Source organism: Neoarius graeffei, chromosome 13, assembly GCF_027579695.1.
Source record: "Neoarius graeffei isolate fNeoGra1 chromosome 13, fNeoGra1.pri, whole genome shotgun sequence".
NCBI lineage: Eukaryota > Metazoa > Chordata > Actinopteri > Siluriformes > Ariidae > Neoarius > Neoarius graeffei.
Genome location: NC_083581.1, coordinates 27,705,203 through 27,723,115, shown reverse-complemented (window position 1 = coordinate 27,723,115; position 17,913 = coordinate 27,705,203). Strand labels below are relative to the sequence as shown.

Sequence of the window (17,913 nt, the reverse complement as noted above, 5' to 3'; positions counted from 1 at the left end):
TTTTTTTGGTGTGTGTCCGCCTCGTGAGTGGCCTAAAACATCGCAAAAGATTTCAATGCATACACTGAAATTTGGTGGCGACGTTTTCGTTGGCAAACTAAGCAGCGAATACTTGCAGATGGGTTTGGGAATACTTCCTGAAGCTCGAGGAAGCATCTCCACCAAAACGCCTCATTTTCATCGATAAAGCATTGCGAGCTATATGCTGTGTTCACACTTATACCGGTACGAAAGTGGTATAACTGTATCGATACAAAGTATACCGGTACAGTTTAGTGCATCTGTCCACACTAGCGAGAAATGTTTGCGGTTTTCTTTCACGGTAGTTGAAATGCGCGTGCGCGAAATGTTTCCGTGGTTACCGAGTAACTTCCTTCCGAGAATATATGGCATCCGTTATTTCGAGATCTCAAGAAAACAAAACAATTATTCCGTGATCTCGAGAAAACAAAACAATTATTTCATGATCTCAGCTGGATCACTGTATCTCTGTCGGTAGAGACGAAGCCGGGCCAGTCTTCTGCGGAGGTGCCGCGGACTAATTTTGAAATTATCCCTTATTAAAAGACTTAATGCAATCTCTCCCTGTGTCAACCCCTGATCAAAATATTGCCTTATTAGGTGATTGATTATTCCAGACATTCTAATGACCAAGTTGCGTCTATACAGAATGAGAAATAGCCCCAAAGTCAGCATATCACAAGTCTCTTGGCGCACCTGAATGAACCATTTCTCAGCTGTTTACTCGAGATCATGAAATAATTGTTTTGTTTTCTCGAGATCTCGAAATAACGGTTTTGTTTTCTCGAGATCTCGAATTAGTTGTGTTGTTTTCTCGAGATCCTGAATTAATTATGTCGTTATCTCGGGATAACAAGGTGAATAAAAAAAAAGGATTATATGAAGGGCCTCTCTCGGCTTCCGTACGGATGAAACAACATGTGTGTGCTTTTTGTTGTCAGTGTACAGTCTGTATTTCTGGTGGTCATTTATTCAGTCGAATCGTATAAAACGCGCGAGGCAGTTGAGAAAGAAACAAACGAATCTCCGTTCTTCACTATTTTATTCAGCGAAGACATCAATTGAGCTGTGTGACTTTGCGCATGCGCATTATATTTGTATCAATACAGAGACGCTTCATCTAGTCTGGTTAACACCAGACCATATCACAAGTGAAATATGGTCTGGAATCCGCCTATTGAATTTCTCGTAGGGGAGGTGTGGTTTACGATTGTCAACGGCCGTTTATTGGACGTTGCGAATGTCTATCATTTGGCGTATACGTAGCCCATGGCCAATCATGGCAGTTGTACCCGGTGACGTAGTTAGAGCGACGAAGAGGCGAAGAAGAGAAGGAAAGAGAAAGAGAAGGCAAAACAAAAATAGGAAAACAATGGCACCGAACGATTACTGCCGTTTGTGCAAGACAAAGCTTGATCGAAAGTTTGGTTCATATCGCTCGCCGCCATGTTAAATGTGATCCGTAAACAGTCCCAAATAAACTACAAGCTTCCGTTTGTCGAGTAGTACGCGTCACCATCTTTCCACCCCTCCCTACTCTCTGATTGGCTCCCTAACTCAGGCGAGCCTTTAGACCATAGTTTCCATGCTGTCTTTTCAGATCGGAACGATTGTGCAAACCAGCATGGGATTTCCCAGGCTAGCTTCATCTGTCCACACTACGCAAAGCGCTACAGTACCGATACTGTGCCGGTACAAAATCCATACATTTGTGGGTTTCGTACCGATACAGTTATACCGCTACAGTACCGGTATAGTTGCTAGTGTGGACAGGTGTTGCGGTACGAAAGTAGTTTTGTATCGGTACAAAATCCCTAGTGTGGACATGGTAATAGTGTGACCATAGCCTAAACTAACGTCCTTGAGGTAGACTGGTGTCCCATCTGGGGAGTAATCCCAGTGAGTGAGTGAGTACTTCAGCAACAACTGTCCTTAGACTTCCATTATAAATAAGTTTTGGGTAACATGTTTTGTCTTTTCTCGTTACGTGAAAATGTGTTGAAATTCTCTTCTGTGGTAATGACGCATACTCTACCTTTGCCATCTGAGCCTGAACTCCAGTGGCCTTCAGCGCTGTAACAGCTTTCTGCGCAGAAGCAGGACTGTCAAAGTCAACGAAACCATAGCCTACACACACACACACACACACACACATTACAAACACAGTCAAACAAACAAACAGGGTTAGATATCTGAGTACAAATGTGTTTGTGCACATGGACATTGGTCTACTTAGTTCAATATATATTTTGCATTTTAAAGTACTCAGAACCTAGTGCCTACATCTGCATAATACAGTACATGTTCAACTACTGAACATACACTGAATAATTTCTAGTAGATGTTATTCAGCAGCTGGTTCAAGTCAACAGATTAAGCTACTAGTGTTTCCTGCTTTCTGCTGTCAGCTCAAGCAGGCCAAGCTGTAGCACACGGACATAGAACTGTCCTCACACGCACATTATATATACACAATGTTTCAGGTCAACAGATGTGGAATTACTCAACTGCTGTTCCGTCATGATGCACACACTTGCCACAGATGAAACGAGGCTTTGAGGCCAACTCGCATGCAAACGTTCAACCAAGAACACGTCCTACCTTTGCACTTGTTGGTGGTCTTGTCCAGGATGGCCTTGGTGGACACGATCTTGCCATACCTTTTGGGCACAAAATCACAAAAACACAATGAGAACTGTTGCTTTAAAAAGAAAAAGAAAAAAGCATTTCTTTCCACATTTCCCTTCTCCTATCTTTTTATCGTTGCTTGAAGTCGACATTTACCATCATACCTTTCATCTGACATGAAGCTTCTTCATGAATAATCTGTCTGAAGAGTTGAAATTACAGGCAAAGTCCTTCACCCAGAGTGTTAATGTCGGGGCAGAGCTAAGCAATGGAACAGATCAAGAGGTCGCTTTGAAACTGTCTCCTTTAGGACAACAAACAAAGTCTAATGAGGGGCTGTAGTTGTCTGCTTGTGATTGGTGTTTTGTTAGCCTCTAGGGCAGTTATAGCTCAGTAGTTAATTTTCTGTGACTGTGAGGTAAAATCCCAGGGCTTCGGAGAATCACATTTGGGCCCTTGAGCAGGGATCTTACCTCTCAACTGCTTAAAGTATATTCAGTTGTTTTGGATAAATCTGTGTTCAAATGTAAAGTAATACAGCGCTCAGCGTAAATGAGTACACCCCCTTTGAAAAGTAACATTTTAAACAATATCTCAATGAACACAAACAATTTCCAAAATGTTGACAAGACAAAGTTTAATATAACATCTGTTTAACTTATAACGTGAAAGTAAGGTTAATAATATAACTTAGATTACACATTTTTCAGTTTTACTCAAATTAGGGTGATGCAAAAATGAGTACACCCCACAACAAAAACTACTGCATCTAGTACTTTGTATGGCCTCCATGATTTTTAATGACAGCACCAAGTCTTCTAGGCATGGAATGAACAAGTTGGCGACATTTTGCAACATCAATCTTTTTCCATTCTTCTTTTAGTGACTGGATGCTGGATGGAGAGGGATGCTCAACTTGTCTCTTCAGAATTCCCCATAGGTGTTCGATTGGGTTCAGATCAGGAGACATACTTGGCCACTGAATCACTTTCACCCTGTTCTTCTTCAGAAATCCAACAGTGGCCTTAGATGTGCGTTTAGGATCATTATCATGTTGGAAAAGTGCACGATGACCAAGGACACGGAGTGATGGTAGCATCTTCTCTTTCAGTACAGAGCGATACATCTGTGAATTCATGATGCCATCAATGAAATGCAGCTCCCCGACACCAGCAGCACTCATGCAGCCCCACATAAGGACACTGCCACCACCATGTTTCACTGTAGTCACCATGCATTTTTCTTCGTATTCCTCACCTTTGCGACGCGATCCAGTTTTGAAGCCATCAGTTCCAAAAACATTTATCTTGGTCCCATCACTCCAGAGTATAGAGTCCCAGTAGTCTTCATCTTTGTCAGCATGGGCCCTGGCAAACTCTAGGCGGGCTTTTTTGTGCCTGGGCTTTAGGAGAGGCTTCTTTCGTGGACGGCATCCATGCATGCCATTCCTCTGCAGTGTACGCCGTATTGTGTCACGGGAAATAGTCACCCCAGTTTGGCTTTCTACTTCTTTAGAGAACTGCAGTGAACTTGCATGCCGATTTTCTTCAACCCTTCTCATCAGAAGACGCTCCTGTCGAGGTGTTAACTTCCGTGGATGACCTGGACGTCTCTGTGAGATGGTTGCAGTTCCATCTTTCTTAAATTTCTGTACCACTTTTGCTACAGTATTCTGACTGATAAGTAAAGCTTTGCTGATCTTCTTGTAGCCTTCACCTTTGTGGTGTAAAGAAATTATTTTCTTTGGGGAATTCTGAAGAGACAAGTTGAGCATCACTCTCCATCCAGCATCCAGTCACTAAAAGAGGTCATTGTTGAAGAATGGAAAAAGATTGATGTTGCAAAATGTCGCCAACTTGTTCATTCCATGCCTAGAAGACTTGGTGCTGTCATTAAAAATCATGGAGGCCATACAAAGTACTAGATGTAGTAGTTTTTGTTGTGGGGTGTACTCATTTTTACACCACCCTAATTTGAGTAAAACTGAAAAATGTGTAATCTAAGTTACTATTAACCTTACTTTCATGTTATAAGTTAAACAGATGTTATATTAAACTTTGTCTTGTCAACATTTTGGAAATTGTTTGTGTTCATTGAGATATTGTTTAAAATGTTACTTTTCAGAGGGGGTGTACTCATTTACGTTGAGCGCTGTATCTAATACTTGAGGATATAAGGACAGAAACTGCTTAAAATAACTGAGACTACTGTACTGTAGTACAACCTCAAATCAGAAAAAGTCAGAACGGTATGTCCATCCATCCATTATCCGTAACCACTTATTCTGTGCAGGGTCACAGGCAAGCTGGAACCTATTCCAGCTGACCTTTCTAAATTGAGGCGGGGTACACCCTGGACAAGTCGCCAGATCATCGCAGGGCTGACACATAAAGACTAACAACCAATCACACCTACATTCAATTTAGAGCTACCAATTAACCTAACTTGCATGTCTTTGGACTGTGGAGGAAACCCATACAGACACAGGGAGAACATACAAACTCCACGCAGAAAGACCCCCCGTCAGCCACTGGGCTCAAACGCGGAACCTTCTTGCTGTGAGGTGACAGTGCTAACCACTACACCACCGCGCCACCAGGACGTCATGTTGAAATTGAAATAAAAATTCAAAATAATGATTTGTAAACAATCTTTGACCTGCATTGCACTCAAAACAACACAACAGCACATTATTTAATGTTTCACCTCATTAATTTTTTTTTTCAAAATAAACAATTATTTCAATTTTGATTCTTGCAACGTATTTCAAAAAAAAAGTTGGGATAGTAAAGTATGTACCACTTTATTCCTTCTCTCAACACTTCAAAAATGTTTATGGACTGAAGACACCAAATGATGAAGTGTTTCAAGTGTTATATTGTCCCGTTCTTCCTGCAAACAGGTCTTAAGGTGTGCAACAATACGGGGTCGCCATTATCATATTTTTCGTTTCAAAATTCTCCACACAGTCTCTATTGGGGACAGAGGGGACAGGCACCCTCTCCTTCCACAGCCACGTCTTTGTAATGGGTACAGAATGTGGTTTTTACACCATCTTGTTGAAATCTCCCTGGAAAAGATGTTGTCTTGAAGGCAGCATATGTTACTCCAAAATCTCAGTGTACTTTTCGCCATTAATGCTGCCATCACAGAAGTGTAAGTTACCTTTGCCAAGGGTACTGACACAACCCCATACCATGGCCAACCCTGGCTTTTGAACTTGTTGTTGGTAACAGTCTGGATGGTCCTTTTCATCTTTGGTCCGGAGCACACAGCATACATTTCTGACAAAAAAAAGACCTGGAATACTGATCTGTCTGACCATAATGTGTATTTCCACTGTGTGATGGTCCATCCCAGATATCCCTGAGCAGAGATGTCAACGGCACTTCTAGACACAGTTAACATAAGGCTTACTTTTGGCACAGTAAAGCTTTAACTGGCATTTGTAGATGTAACTCCATATTGTAGTGCTTGACAAAGGCTTGCCAAAGTCATCCTGAGCCCATGTGGTTCTATCAGCTATAGATGAATTACGGTTCTTGATGCAGTGCCATCTGAGGGATCAGAGATCACAGGTGTTCAGCTTAGGCTTGGGCCCTTGCCTTTTATGCACTGAAATTCCTCCAGGTTCCTTGAATTGTTTAATGATATTATGCACCACAAAGGATTAAATATCCAAATCCCTTCCTATCTTTCTTTGAGGAACATTGTTTTTAAACATTTCAATAATTTCCTCACACACTTTTGATAAACTGGAAATCCAAAGTCTACTGAGAAATCACTGCTTTCTTTTGTAAGTTGCATTTTGCATACAGTCCCAACTTTTCCTCGGGGTTGTATATTAACAGTACAATGAACATTTTCATGTCCAAACTGTTGAGTAAGCCTGAGTATTGCATAAATACTGCAATAAGTACACATCACCCCTATCCTCCAGAACCTCCACTGGCTCCCTATTCTCTATTGCATTCAATATTAAATTATTCTCTTTACATTTAAAGCACTCCATGGCCATGCTCCAGCACGCACGTCGTTAACAAAGAACACCTGTCTTTAATCAGTGAACTATGTTTGGGCTATTTAAGGACTGCGCCCATGCAAGGATGATGCGAAGTATTACTCCGTGTCTAGTGTGCCTTACTGAGGCTTGTTTCCTGTTCCTGTCCTTGTTGACCTCTTGGTTTTTCGACTCCTGTCGATTTCCTCGATTACGACTTTGCCTGCTGTTTCGGACTGTTTGCCTGTTGTGTGCATTTCACGCACTTTATGCTCATATCGCACTGTGTATTATTTAACATGTTTGCACTTACATCCGCCTCTCCCGCACACACTCTGACAAACTGGGTTTTCGCACCCAAACCACAGGAAGTCAAGGTTATAGAAAACCTAATGAGGCTATGGTGACAATCTAGTTAAAAATGTTAGAAAAATTACAGTGGGCGCTTTTCTAATATTCTTATGTGGCTATTGAAAAAATGTATGGTCTGACAAAGGGGGGGTCACGGGCACCCCAGGACACCCCCCCCCCTTAGCTATGCCCCTGCCAGTGGGCCAAATACCTCCTCACTGTTGAGCACCCATGCCTCCAAGACTCAAAGTCCTTCAGGAGCATGCTCAAATTCTTGTTCCATGCTCAAGGAAATGAGGATCCCCTGGAAATATTTTGGGGTGGGGCTGGTGCTCCAGAGGCAAATACGGCAGCAGATGAGAAGGCCTCAACTCCAGAGCGCCCTCCTGAGGCTGACACTACAGCAGACGAGGAGGCCTCCACACCAGAGAGAAATGTATGAAACCAAAATTTAAAAAACTTTGGTTTCATACATTTTTCGTTGGTGTCAGATTATTTATAACATATTGGTGATGAACACTGGTCAGAAGGGCCCCCTGGAAATTTTTGCTTGGAGCCACAACAGACTCTAGAATCGCCTCTGTGTATAATAAGCACTCAATACACACAGACTTCATGATGCATATGCTCTGTACCTTGTGTCTGATGTTACCAAGCCTTTTGTTACTGTGTTGCTTTTCTGGTTCTTAATCTGTTTTGCATTTTAGGATTTTTCCCTCTGTCTTTGCCTCTGATACACTGTCTGTGCCTTGCTTGACCCTTGCCTGTTTTTCAACTCTGCCTTTGTCTTACATTTTGGACCTTTTTGCCAGCAGATGTGGCAATAAACTCTTTCAGCACATCCGCCTACCACCCATTCCTTGACAATTATCTAGAGACAAATATAATTTATTTCTTGGCATTGGCAATGTACATAAATCTTTTTAACTAGCACTTATCAAGCCGGCCCTGTGATGACCTGGCAACTTGTCCAGGGTGTATCCCGCCTTTCACCCGTAGTCAGCTGGGATAGGCTCCAGCTTGCCTGTGACCCTGTAGAACAGGATAAAGTGGCTAGAGATAATGAGATGAGATAATGAGACTTATCAAGCCATTGATTTAAAAAATTGGCCTTGTCAGCTATCAAGCTACAGGCCAATATCAATTCACTTTATCTCCAAGATCCTAGATCCAAGTTGTAACTTAAAAGCTAAGCTTGTATTTGTATAGGAATCAAATTATTTTTTCCATCAAGATTTAGGCCTCATAACAGTACTGAAACAGCACTGGTTAAAGTAGTAAATTACCTACTACTGGCCTATGATTGGAGTTGTGTTTCCTGGCTGAAGCGAAGCATGTTATGTAGTGAGTTTTTTATAACAGTTTGCTAACATTAGCTAATGTACCTGCACCCAGACAATGCAAGGTAAAGAGCATACTAAATGAAGGGGATATTTTGCATGCCAGTACAGCAGACAAGTTCTATTAAAAAGTGTTTTGTAGCCTGTTACCTTTCCAAACTTGCACGAGGAATATGTTTAATTATGTAAAGTAATCTCTATCTAAATTAGTTCTGTTCACAATGAGAAACGAGCTGCACTGTGAGTGTAGTGAGATGGGACTGACTAGGGATGGTAAAATTCACCGATTCACATTGGTGCACCGATTTAAAAGATGCGATTGCCCCAATTAAAAAAGTGTGAACCAGATACAATTTGGGATGAACTCAGGATGCATCATTTCTAACATCTTTGTATCAGTAAAATCAGATTTATTAATATATAATTCATACTAGAGGCTCTATGCCTTCATTATATACAATTATATAATAATTTTATATTTAGATTGATTCCTCCTCTCTAAACTGTTTCTCAAGTACATTCTCTTATCTCCACTGCTGTCAGTGGCCAGTTCTCATCAAGTCCCTTGGCCAAGTCCCATGTGAGTTGGAGGCATGTCTGGACAAGTCACACACAAATATACGGTGCAAAAATGGTCATGGCGGCCCACTCACCATTTCAGAATAAAAGTCTTTATCACTCTCTCACCATAGCACCAACAGGATTTCAAAATAAAAGTCCCTTCTCACAACAGGCCCTCCTCAAGTCACATGGAGAAGGAAGAGTTACCATTGCATAGCATGGTATTCTTTTGCATCACATCATGTTGAATTGCACTGCATTGCAATAGGGATGAACTGCATCATATCGCATTAATAGTTGCTTACTATGTATTGTTAATGTGTCGGATTGTTGGCAATGCATCGGGATGCGTTTTGCAATGGCCTCAGTGACGGAGATGTACATCCCTCTTACTGACTGGTTATGTAGCTTTGCGCTGGGGAATTTATTTGAAGTATTGCTACAGGAATGGTCCCTATTCAAGCATTCAATCAGCATTTGAGGGTATGTCCTTACTTGCATATGAGCATAATAAATAGTATAGAGCCTCTGTCTCAAATGTGACGAATGTTAATTTTGCTATAGGCTACACACAGCTAGTATGTACTGTCAATGCATGTCTCGTGATGTAAATATGTTAATTATGAACAGTGAATTTTTGGTACCACAGAGGAACCACGCCAAGTATAAATGTATATTTTTGCAATATAGCTGATTTAAAAATAACATTAAGAAATAAACTCAGAAAACCTTCGAAGTGAAACACCAAAGGAAGAAGAAATGTCAGTGGCACTCTGCTGTCTTCTGTGACCCTGGCATTGATATTGCATGGCTATAAAGAAAGAGCAGGACCGCTATTTGGTTTTTTTTCTCTTTCACTGATTCCTGCCATCATTTGCATTGTTAGCATGAAGCATTTATGAGGGTCACCGCAATGTGGAGAAACCGTGCTCTCAATAATGGATGCTATTGTGCACATAGACCTGCTTTGCATATCTTCAGGGTGCAGAGATATAAAAGATATATGGCCCAAGCTCCATATGTGTGCGTTGATTGGATGCAGGAGAGGAGATCTCTTGGGAGGCCAAGAAAGAGAGGGAAAAGGGAGGATGGGAGAGAGAAAGGGAAAGAAAGGGATAAGAGAGAGAGAGAGAGAGAGACCGCCTTTCCCCTGGCATGTGCTTGCAGTGTAACCTGAGAATTCTCTATGTCTGCCCTGCACCACAGTGCTAACAGCCGACTGGGTCCTAATGCTCCACCATAGTAAGTAACATCACACACTACAATAAACACCTAGCATCTAATACAATAACATAAAACAAAACTGTCATTCATGCATTTGACAGTTCAGGATACATCCTTCATTTAAAAAAAAAAAGGTTAGTTATGGCATTGTCAATCTTGTTATCCCCAAAGTGAAAAGAACACTGCATTCAAGACTTCAGTCTGACTGCGGAGAAGGAGCATCACAGACATTTTGATATCTGGTGTCTGATTACAATCTGAACTGATTATAACCATATCGCAATGGCACATGAGTATCCAACAACCTGATCAAAGCCTGACATTCACTGTGTAAGAAAATCACATTTGTTTTTACTTCTGGTCTTACCACCACATTTGTTAAACTGCCTTCTTACCCAACATAACCTCTGCAGGAAATACGTTCATGGTTTCTTGAAGTACATTCACGACCGTTTTAGTAGGAACACCATATGAATTAAATCCTTTCATTCATGCAATTATCTCATCGGCCAATCTTGTGGCAGCAATACAATCCATAAAATTATGCAGATACAGATCAAGACAATACTTTAATATAGTAGTTTACACTGCAATGGGGGAAAATTGTGAGCTCAGTGACTTATGCCCCTTTTCCACCAAAGCAGTTCCAGGGCTGGTTCGGGGTCAGTGCTTAGTTTGGAACCGGGTTTTCTGTTTCCACTGACAAAGGACTGGCTCTGGGGCCAGAAAAACCGGTTCCAGGCTAGCACCAACTCTCTGCTGGGCCAGAGGAAAGAACCGCTTACGTCAGCGGGGGGGCGGAGTTGTTAAGACCAACAACAATAACAAGACCGCGAAAGATCGCCATTTTTAAGCGACGAGAAGCAGCAGCTGTACAAACGCGAAGTCATCCATTATTATTGTTGTTGCTGCTGCTGCTTCTTCCGTGTTGTTTTTGCTTCGATATTCGCGCCAAGGTTTATGCAAACATAGCGACGTAACTGATGTATACAGCGACGTAATGACGTGGCTTCCCTTAGCACCGTGAGCTATGGAAAAGCAAACTGGTTCTCAGCTGGCTCGCAAGTTGAACGAGTTGTGAACCAGCACCAGCACTGGCCCCAAACCAGCCCTGGAACTGATTTGATGGAAAAGGGGTATTAGACAGTGGCACGGTTCTTGGTGCCAGACAGTCTGATTTCAGAAACTCCTAATCTTCTTGGATTTCCACACTCAGTAATCACTAGGAGTTTACAAAGAACGATGCAGAAAAATAAAAATAAAAATAAAAATAAATCCACTGAGTGCCAGTTCTGTAAGTAGAAACACCTTGTTAATGAGAAAGATCAGAGGAGAATGATCAGACTGGTTCAAGCTGACAGGAAGGCTATGGTAACTCATATAACCACTCTTTACAACCATGGTGAGCAGAAAAGCATCTCAAAAAGAGCAACATGCTCGATCATGAGGCGCATTGCATACAACAGCGGAAGACTAAACAGGGTTCCAGTCACGTCAACCAAGTGGATTCTGAGACTGGGCATGGGCTCACCAAACTGGACAGGTGAAACTTGGAAAAACATTGTGTGGTCTATTTTTTGTAATTATTATTATAATAGAATAACATTATTATATACCAAACTCATTTGGTATATTGTTCTGAATCTGTAAGTTAGAGTAGCATAGAGTAGCTGACTGCTGATGAATTTAGGAATGCTACAGGAGGAGCATAACATTGAACCATGTCAGCATGGACAAAGAGGAAAAGGAGAGAAAACAGGCACTGAAATCAATTATATGGAATCTTGATAACACAATCCCGATTCCAAAAAAGTCTGGACACTGTATAACACATAAATAAAACAGAATACAGTGATTCTTTTGTATTGTATACTCAACTGAATACAATACAAAGACAGTTCCAACTGATAAACGATATTGTTTTTGCAAATATACACTCATTCTGAATTTGATGCCTGCAAAACATTCCAAAAAAAGTTGGAACAGGGCAACTAAAGACTGGGAAAGGTGTGGAATGCTCAAAAATACCTGTTTGGAACATTCTATAGGTAAACAGGTTAATTAGTACTTGGAAATGCTCAATCATTCACAAACAAGAATGGGACACTGTGAAAAACTGCATGGGCAAATAGTCCAACAGTTTAAAAACAATGTTTCTCAACATACAGTTTCAAGGAATTTAGGGATTTCACCAGCGATAATCCATAATATCATCAAACGATTCAGAGAATCCAGAGAAATCTCTACACATAAAGGGCAAGGCTGAAAACCAACATCGAACACCTGTGACCTTCGATCCCTCAGACAGCACTGCATTAAAAACCAACATGACTGTATAAAGGATATTACTACATGGGCTCAGGAACATTTCAGAAAACCATTGTCGGTAAACACAATTCATTGCTGCATCTACAACCCCAATTCCAAAAAAGTTGGGACAAAGTACAAATTGTAAATAAAAACAGAATGCAATGATGTGGAAGTTTCAAAATTCCATATTTTATTCAGAATAGAACATAGATGACATATCAAATGTTTAAACTGAGAAAATGTATCATTTAGAGAGAAAAATTGGGTGATTTTAAATTTCATGACAACACCACATCTCAAAAAAGTTGGGACAAGGCCATGTTTACCACTGTGAGACATCCCCTTTTCTCTTTACAACAGTCTGTAAACGTCTGGGGACTGAGGAGACAAGTTGCTCAAGTTTAGGGATAGGAATGTTAACCCATTCTTGTCTAATGTAGGATTCTAGTTGCTCAACTGTCTTAGGTCTTTTTTGTCGTATCTTCCGTTTTATGATGCGCCAAATGTTTTCTATGGGTGAAAGATCTGGACTGCAGGCTGGCCAGTTCAGTACCCGGACCCTTCTTCTATGCAGCCATGATGCTGTAATTGATGCAGTATGTGGTTTGGCATTGTCATGTTGGAAAATGCAAGGTCTTCCCTGAAAGAGACGTCGTCTGGATGGGAGCATATGTTGCTCTAGAACCTGGATATACCTTTCAGCATTGATGGTGTCTTTCCAGATGTGTAAGCTGCCCATGCCACATACACTAATGCAACCCCATACCATCAGAGATGCAGGCTTCTGAACTGAGCGCTGATAACAACTTGGGTCGTCCTTCTCCTCTTTAGTCTGAATGACACGGCGTCCCTGATTTCCATAAAGAACTTCACATTTTGATTCATCTGACCACAGAACAGTTTTCCACTTTGCCACAGTCCATTTTAAATGAGCCTTGGCCCAGAGAAGACATCTGCGCTTCTGGATCACGTTTAGATACGGCTTCTTCTTTGAACTATAGAGTTTTAGCTGGCAACGGCGGATGGCACGGTGAATTGTGTTCACAGATAATGTTCTCTGGAAATATTCCTGAGCCCATTTTGTGATTTCCAATACAGAAGCATGCCTGTATGTGATGCAGTGCCGTCTAAGGGCCCGAAGATCACGGGCACCCGGTATGGTTTTCCGGCCTTGACCCTTACGCACAGAGATTCTTCCAGATTCTCTGAATCTTTTGATGATATTATGCACTGTAGATGATGATATGTTCAAACTCTTTGCAATTTTACACTGTCAAACTCCTTTCTGATATTGCTCCACTATTTGTCGGTGCAGAATTAGGGGGATTGGTGATCCTCTTCCCATCTTTACTTCTGAGAGCCGCTGCCACTCCAAGATGCTCTTTTTATACCCAGTCATGTTAATGACCTATTGCCAATTGACCTAATGAGTTGCAATTTGGTCCTCCAGCTGTTTCTTTTTTGCACCTTTAACTTTTCCAGCCTCTTATTGCCCCTGTCCCAACTTTTTTGAGATGTGTTGCTGTCATGAAATTTCAAATGAGCCAATATTTGGCATGAAATTTCAAAATGTCTCACTTTCGACATTTGATATGTTGTCTATGTTCTATTGTGAATACAATATCAGTTTTTGAGACTTATAAATTATTGCATTCTGGGTTTTTTTACAATTTGTACTTTGTCCCAACTTTTTTGGAATCGGGGTTGTACCATGCACTGTGAAAGCCATATATCAACAACATCCGGAAATGCCACCAAATTCTCTGAGTAGACAATGTGCTGTCGTCTGATAAGTCTGCGTTTCAAACTGTTTTTGGAAATTATGCATTTCCATCATTGTGTCATCCGGCCTAAAAAGGAAAAGGACCATCCAGATTGTTACCAGCACAAAGTTCAAAAGCCAGCATCGGTAATGGTATAGGGATGTGTTAGCGCCCATGGCATGGGTAACTTGCACATCTGTGAAGGCAGCATTAATACTTAAAGGTACACAGAAGTTTTGGAGCAACATATGCTGCCATCCAGATGACGTCTTTTTCAGGGACATCCTACTTATTCCAGCAAGACAATGCTAAGCTACATTCTACACGTCTTACAACAGTGTGGATTCATAGTAAAAGAGTTCAGGTGCTAAACTGGCCTGCCTGCCTCACATTGAAAATGTGTCGTACATTATGAAGCGCAAAATATGATGGAGATCCCGGACCGCTGAGCAACTGAAGTTGTATATCAAGCAAGAGTGGGAAATAATGTCACTTTCAAAACTTCAACAATTAGTGTCCTCAGTTCCCAAATGCCTACTGAGTGTTGTTAAAAGAAAAGTTGATGTAACATGCCCCTGTCCTAACTTTTTTGGAACATGTTGCAGGCATCGAATTCAGAATAAAGTTTATCAGCTTGAACATTAAATATATTCTTGAATATAGTCTTGAATATGTTTTTTTGTTTGTTTTTATTTATATTTTACACAGTGTACCAACTTTTTTTTGGAATGAGGGTTGTAGTTAATACGTATTTTAAACACAGCACACTCCAGTTGGTTTGTATATTTCATATAATTATTCTATTATGTTTTTTAGCCCAATTTCTTTCCTCCCAATGTGGTCATTTGTCAACTACCCCTTCCCCCACTAACAATTTCATCCCATCATGCCACAGCAACCAGCCAAGGAGGGTGAACACCAACACATGCTTCCTCCGAGACACACAAAGTCAGCTGAACCACCCTCATCTTGTAGCCCATCCAAATTTTCTACTCTATACAAGATGTGTCAATTTGAAGAGGTTTCAAAATCAAGAAATCCCACTCAAGAGACTTTGGAACAACTTTGGAAATTTGGATCAGCAGTCTTATAACTAACTGACTGGCTTGTTGTACATCTGGGTACAGTTTCATTAGCTACCCTTTTTGCTTACCTTGCTAGCTTAGTTGAGCACGATATTAACTTTTTGATTTCAGGCAACCACAAGATGGGATAAACACTGTGGAACAATTAGGTGCCTGATGGACTAACTAATGAGTTTATGACTTTGTAGAGCATTTGGCTCGGAGAACGACAGCTTGGGTGTGAAGCCTTTATTTAAAGCCATTGTAGATATTGGAGGACTTGGGGTGTGTGTGTGTGTGTGTGTGTGTGTGTGTGTGTGTGTGTGTGTGTGTGTGTGTGTGTCCCAAATCAACCAGGCATGGTGACACAGTACGCAGAGCCAGTTTAATTAAGAATTAGTGATTAGGATATCAAGCTTTAAGTCCAAATGGAAATTTGCCAGTAAGGACAAAAATCTTTAAAAGACCTAAAAAGACTTTAATAAGATGTTAAGCTTAGGTTTATAGTATGTCTTTTTGAAGACATGGTAAAGATGACTAGCGTGGACGTATACAAGCCTGCAATGTCAATATTGACTAGATATTTAGGAGACGGATCTAAGTGGACCTAGACTGACCAAACACAGCCAAGAACCAAATAACGGCATTGTTTTTACGTGTCACTTTAAATCGAAAGATGTACACTTTACACTGTATGGTTTGTAACCCGGGTTTGCTCTCAGAGAAAAAAAATTTAATCTGTTGTAAAAATTATTTAGATAATACAGTATCACATCCTCACTTGCAGCTTATTTAGTGGACTGTGACTAAAGAGAGCTGACAATAAAGTTCTGGCAGTGGCAGAAAATTTGGGATTAATATCTCCAAGTGTGGGCGGCACGGTGGTGTAGTGGTTAGCGCTGTCGCCTCACAGCAAGAAGGTCCTGGGTTCGAGCCCCGGGGCCGGCGAGGGCCTTTCTGTGCGGAGTTTGCATGTTCTCCCCGTGTCCGCGTGGGTTTCCTCCGGGTGCTCCGGTTTCCCCCACAGTCCATAGACATGCAGGTTAGGTTAACTGGTGACTCTAAATTGACCGTAGGTGTGAATGTGAGTGTGAATGGTTGTCTGTGTCTATGTGTCAGCCCTGTGATGACCTGGCGACTTGTCCAGGGTGTACCCCGCCTTTCGCCCGTAGTCAGCTGGGATAGGCTCCAGCTTGCCTGCGACCCTGCAGAAGGATAAAGCGGCTAGAGATAATGAGATGAGATGAGATGAGATCTCCAAGTGTGGCCGCTACTACAAAAACCCACCAAATATGGGACAACACAGATGCAAAACTATCGGAACAGGCCCAAATACAGGGTAGCATGGTGGTGTGGTGGTTAGCACTGTTGCCTCACAGCAAGAAGGTTCTGGGTTCAAACCTCATGACCGACGGGGGCCTTTCTGTCTGGAGTTTGCATGTTCTCCCTGTGTCTGTGTGGGTTTCTTCTGGGTGCTCCGGTTTCCCCCACAGTTCAAAGACATGCAGATTGGGTAAAATGCCCAGTCACTGGGGTTGTACAAGCCAGTGCATACTTAGTGCTGGTCCCAAGCCCAGATAGATTGGGGAGGGTTGTGTCAGGAAGAGCATCTGGGGTAAAAACCTATGCCAAATCAAGTACGCGGAACAGATCTGCCGTGTCGACCCTTAATGGGAGAAGATCTATCATTCAGGGAGCTTCATCATATTATTTGACACAGAGAACATACAGTCTGGCCAAGATCGTACTGGGTTCAGTCGAACAGTGTAACAAGTAATAACAGTACAAGATCGCTGGAATCACACCGTGTAAAACGTAAGGGTTAAGTTAAGCAGATTGGCCTTTTCAGGTTTTGAAGAAATGTCTGGATCACGTTTTGAGACGTTTGTGGAAACACCACTTTCATACGGAATATGACTACGATGGTGAGCACTGCTCAGCTGTTTCTAAAAGTAATTACCCTTGCGAATGTCCCCTTAACCAGCTGCCACCATTAACCTCAGGAACACCTGACACATACGCCTCTCACTCTTACTCTCATTCTTCGTCAGCTTCCTCCAGTCACCTTACCTCACCTCTCGCTTTCTTTTCCTGCCACACTCTCATTCTCATCCGCTCCTTTCTCCTGCTTTCTGTTTCCCTTCTCTCTCCCTCCCAGTTGTTGCCCTTGTTTGTCTTTCTCTTTCCCCTTGGGCTTGCAGTTTCCTGTAGGGCTGGGCGGCCACATCAACTATGCTTCATCTCGACTGCTACAGTCAAGTAAGAGGGCCTCTCTCTCTCTCTTTTCATCTCTACCAAAAATTACCATATTAACTCTTGACCCTACAGTTTCCCACGGCACATCTCCATTAAAAAAAAAATCCTGGCTTAAGCACAAATTTAAAGGAAAAACTCTTTCCCAGAAGAACAATCTGAAGATTTCAACTGGATAAAAACCTTCCCTGACAGCTTTTCCATACCAAATGTGTTTCATAAAGCAAGTTCAATCCCACATGAGGAACTGCGACATTTTTAGTCACTTCTCCAGGGAAGAAGGATGTAGTATAGAAACAATGTATGGCTCAGATAAAGTGAAATTCTTCAGAGCTCCTTGGCTGGAAGAGCGAGACCCCTCCTTCGATTTCTAGCCGTAAAAGGAAGTGAGGCTTAGG

The 17,913-nt window shown here is 41.7% G+C and overlaps 1 protein-coding gene across 8 annotated transcripts in view; it reads right to left on the bottom strand.

Moving 5' to 3' along the window:
* Positions 1–17,913, bottom strand: part of rbms2b (RNA binding motif, single stranded interacting protein 2b) — a 70,358-nt gene that overhangs the window by 27,528 nt on the left and 24,917 nt on the right. For all 8 annotated transcript variants that reach the window (XM_060937440.1, XM_060937439.1, XM_060937438.1 and 5 more), the window contains exons 3-4: positions 2,623–2,681; positions 2,057–2,148 (exon numbers count right to left, since the gene is read on the bottom strand). In XM_060937440.1, coding sequence (XP_060793423.1) covers positions 2,057–2,148; positions 2,623–2,681 — 151 coding nt within the window. The remainder of the gene's footprint in view (positions 1–2,056; positions 2,149–2,622; positions 2,682–17,913) is intronic.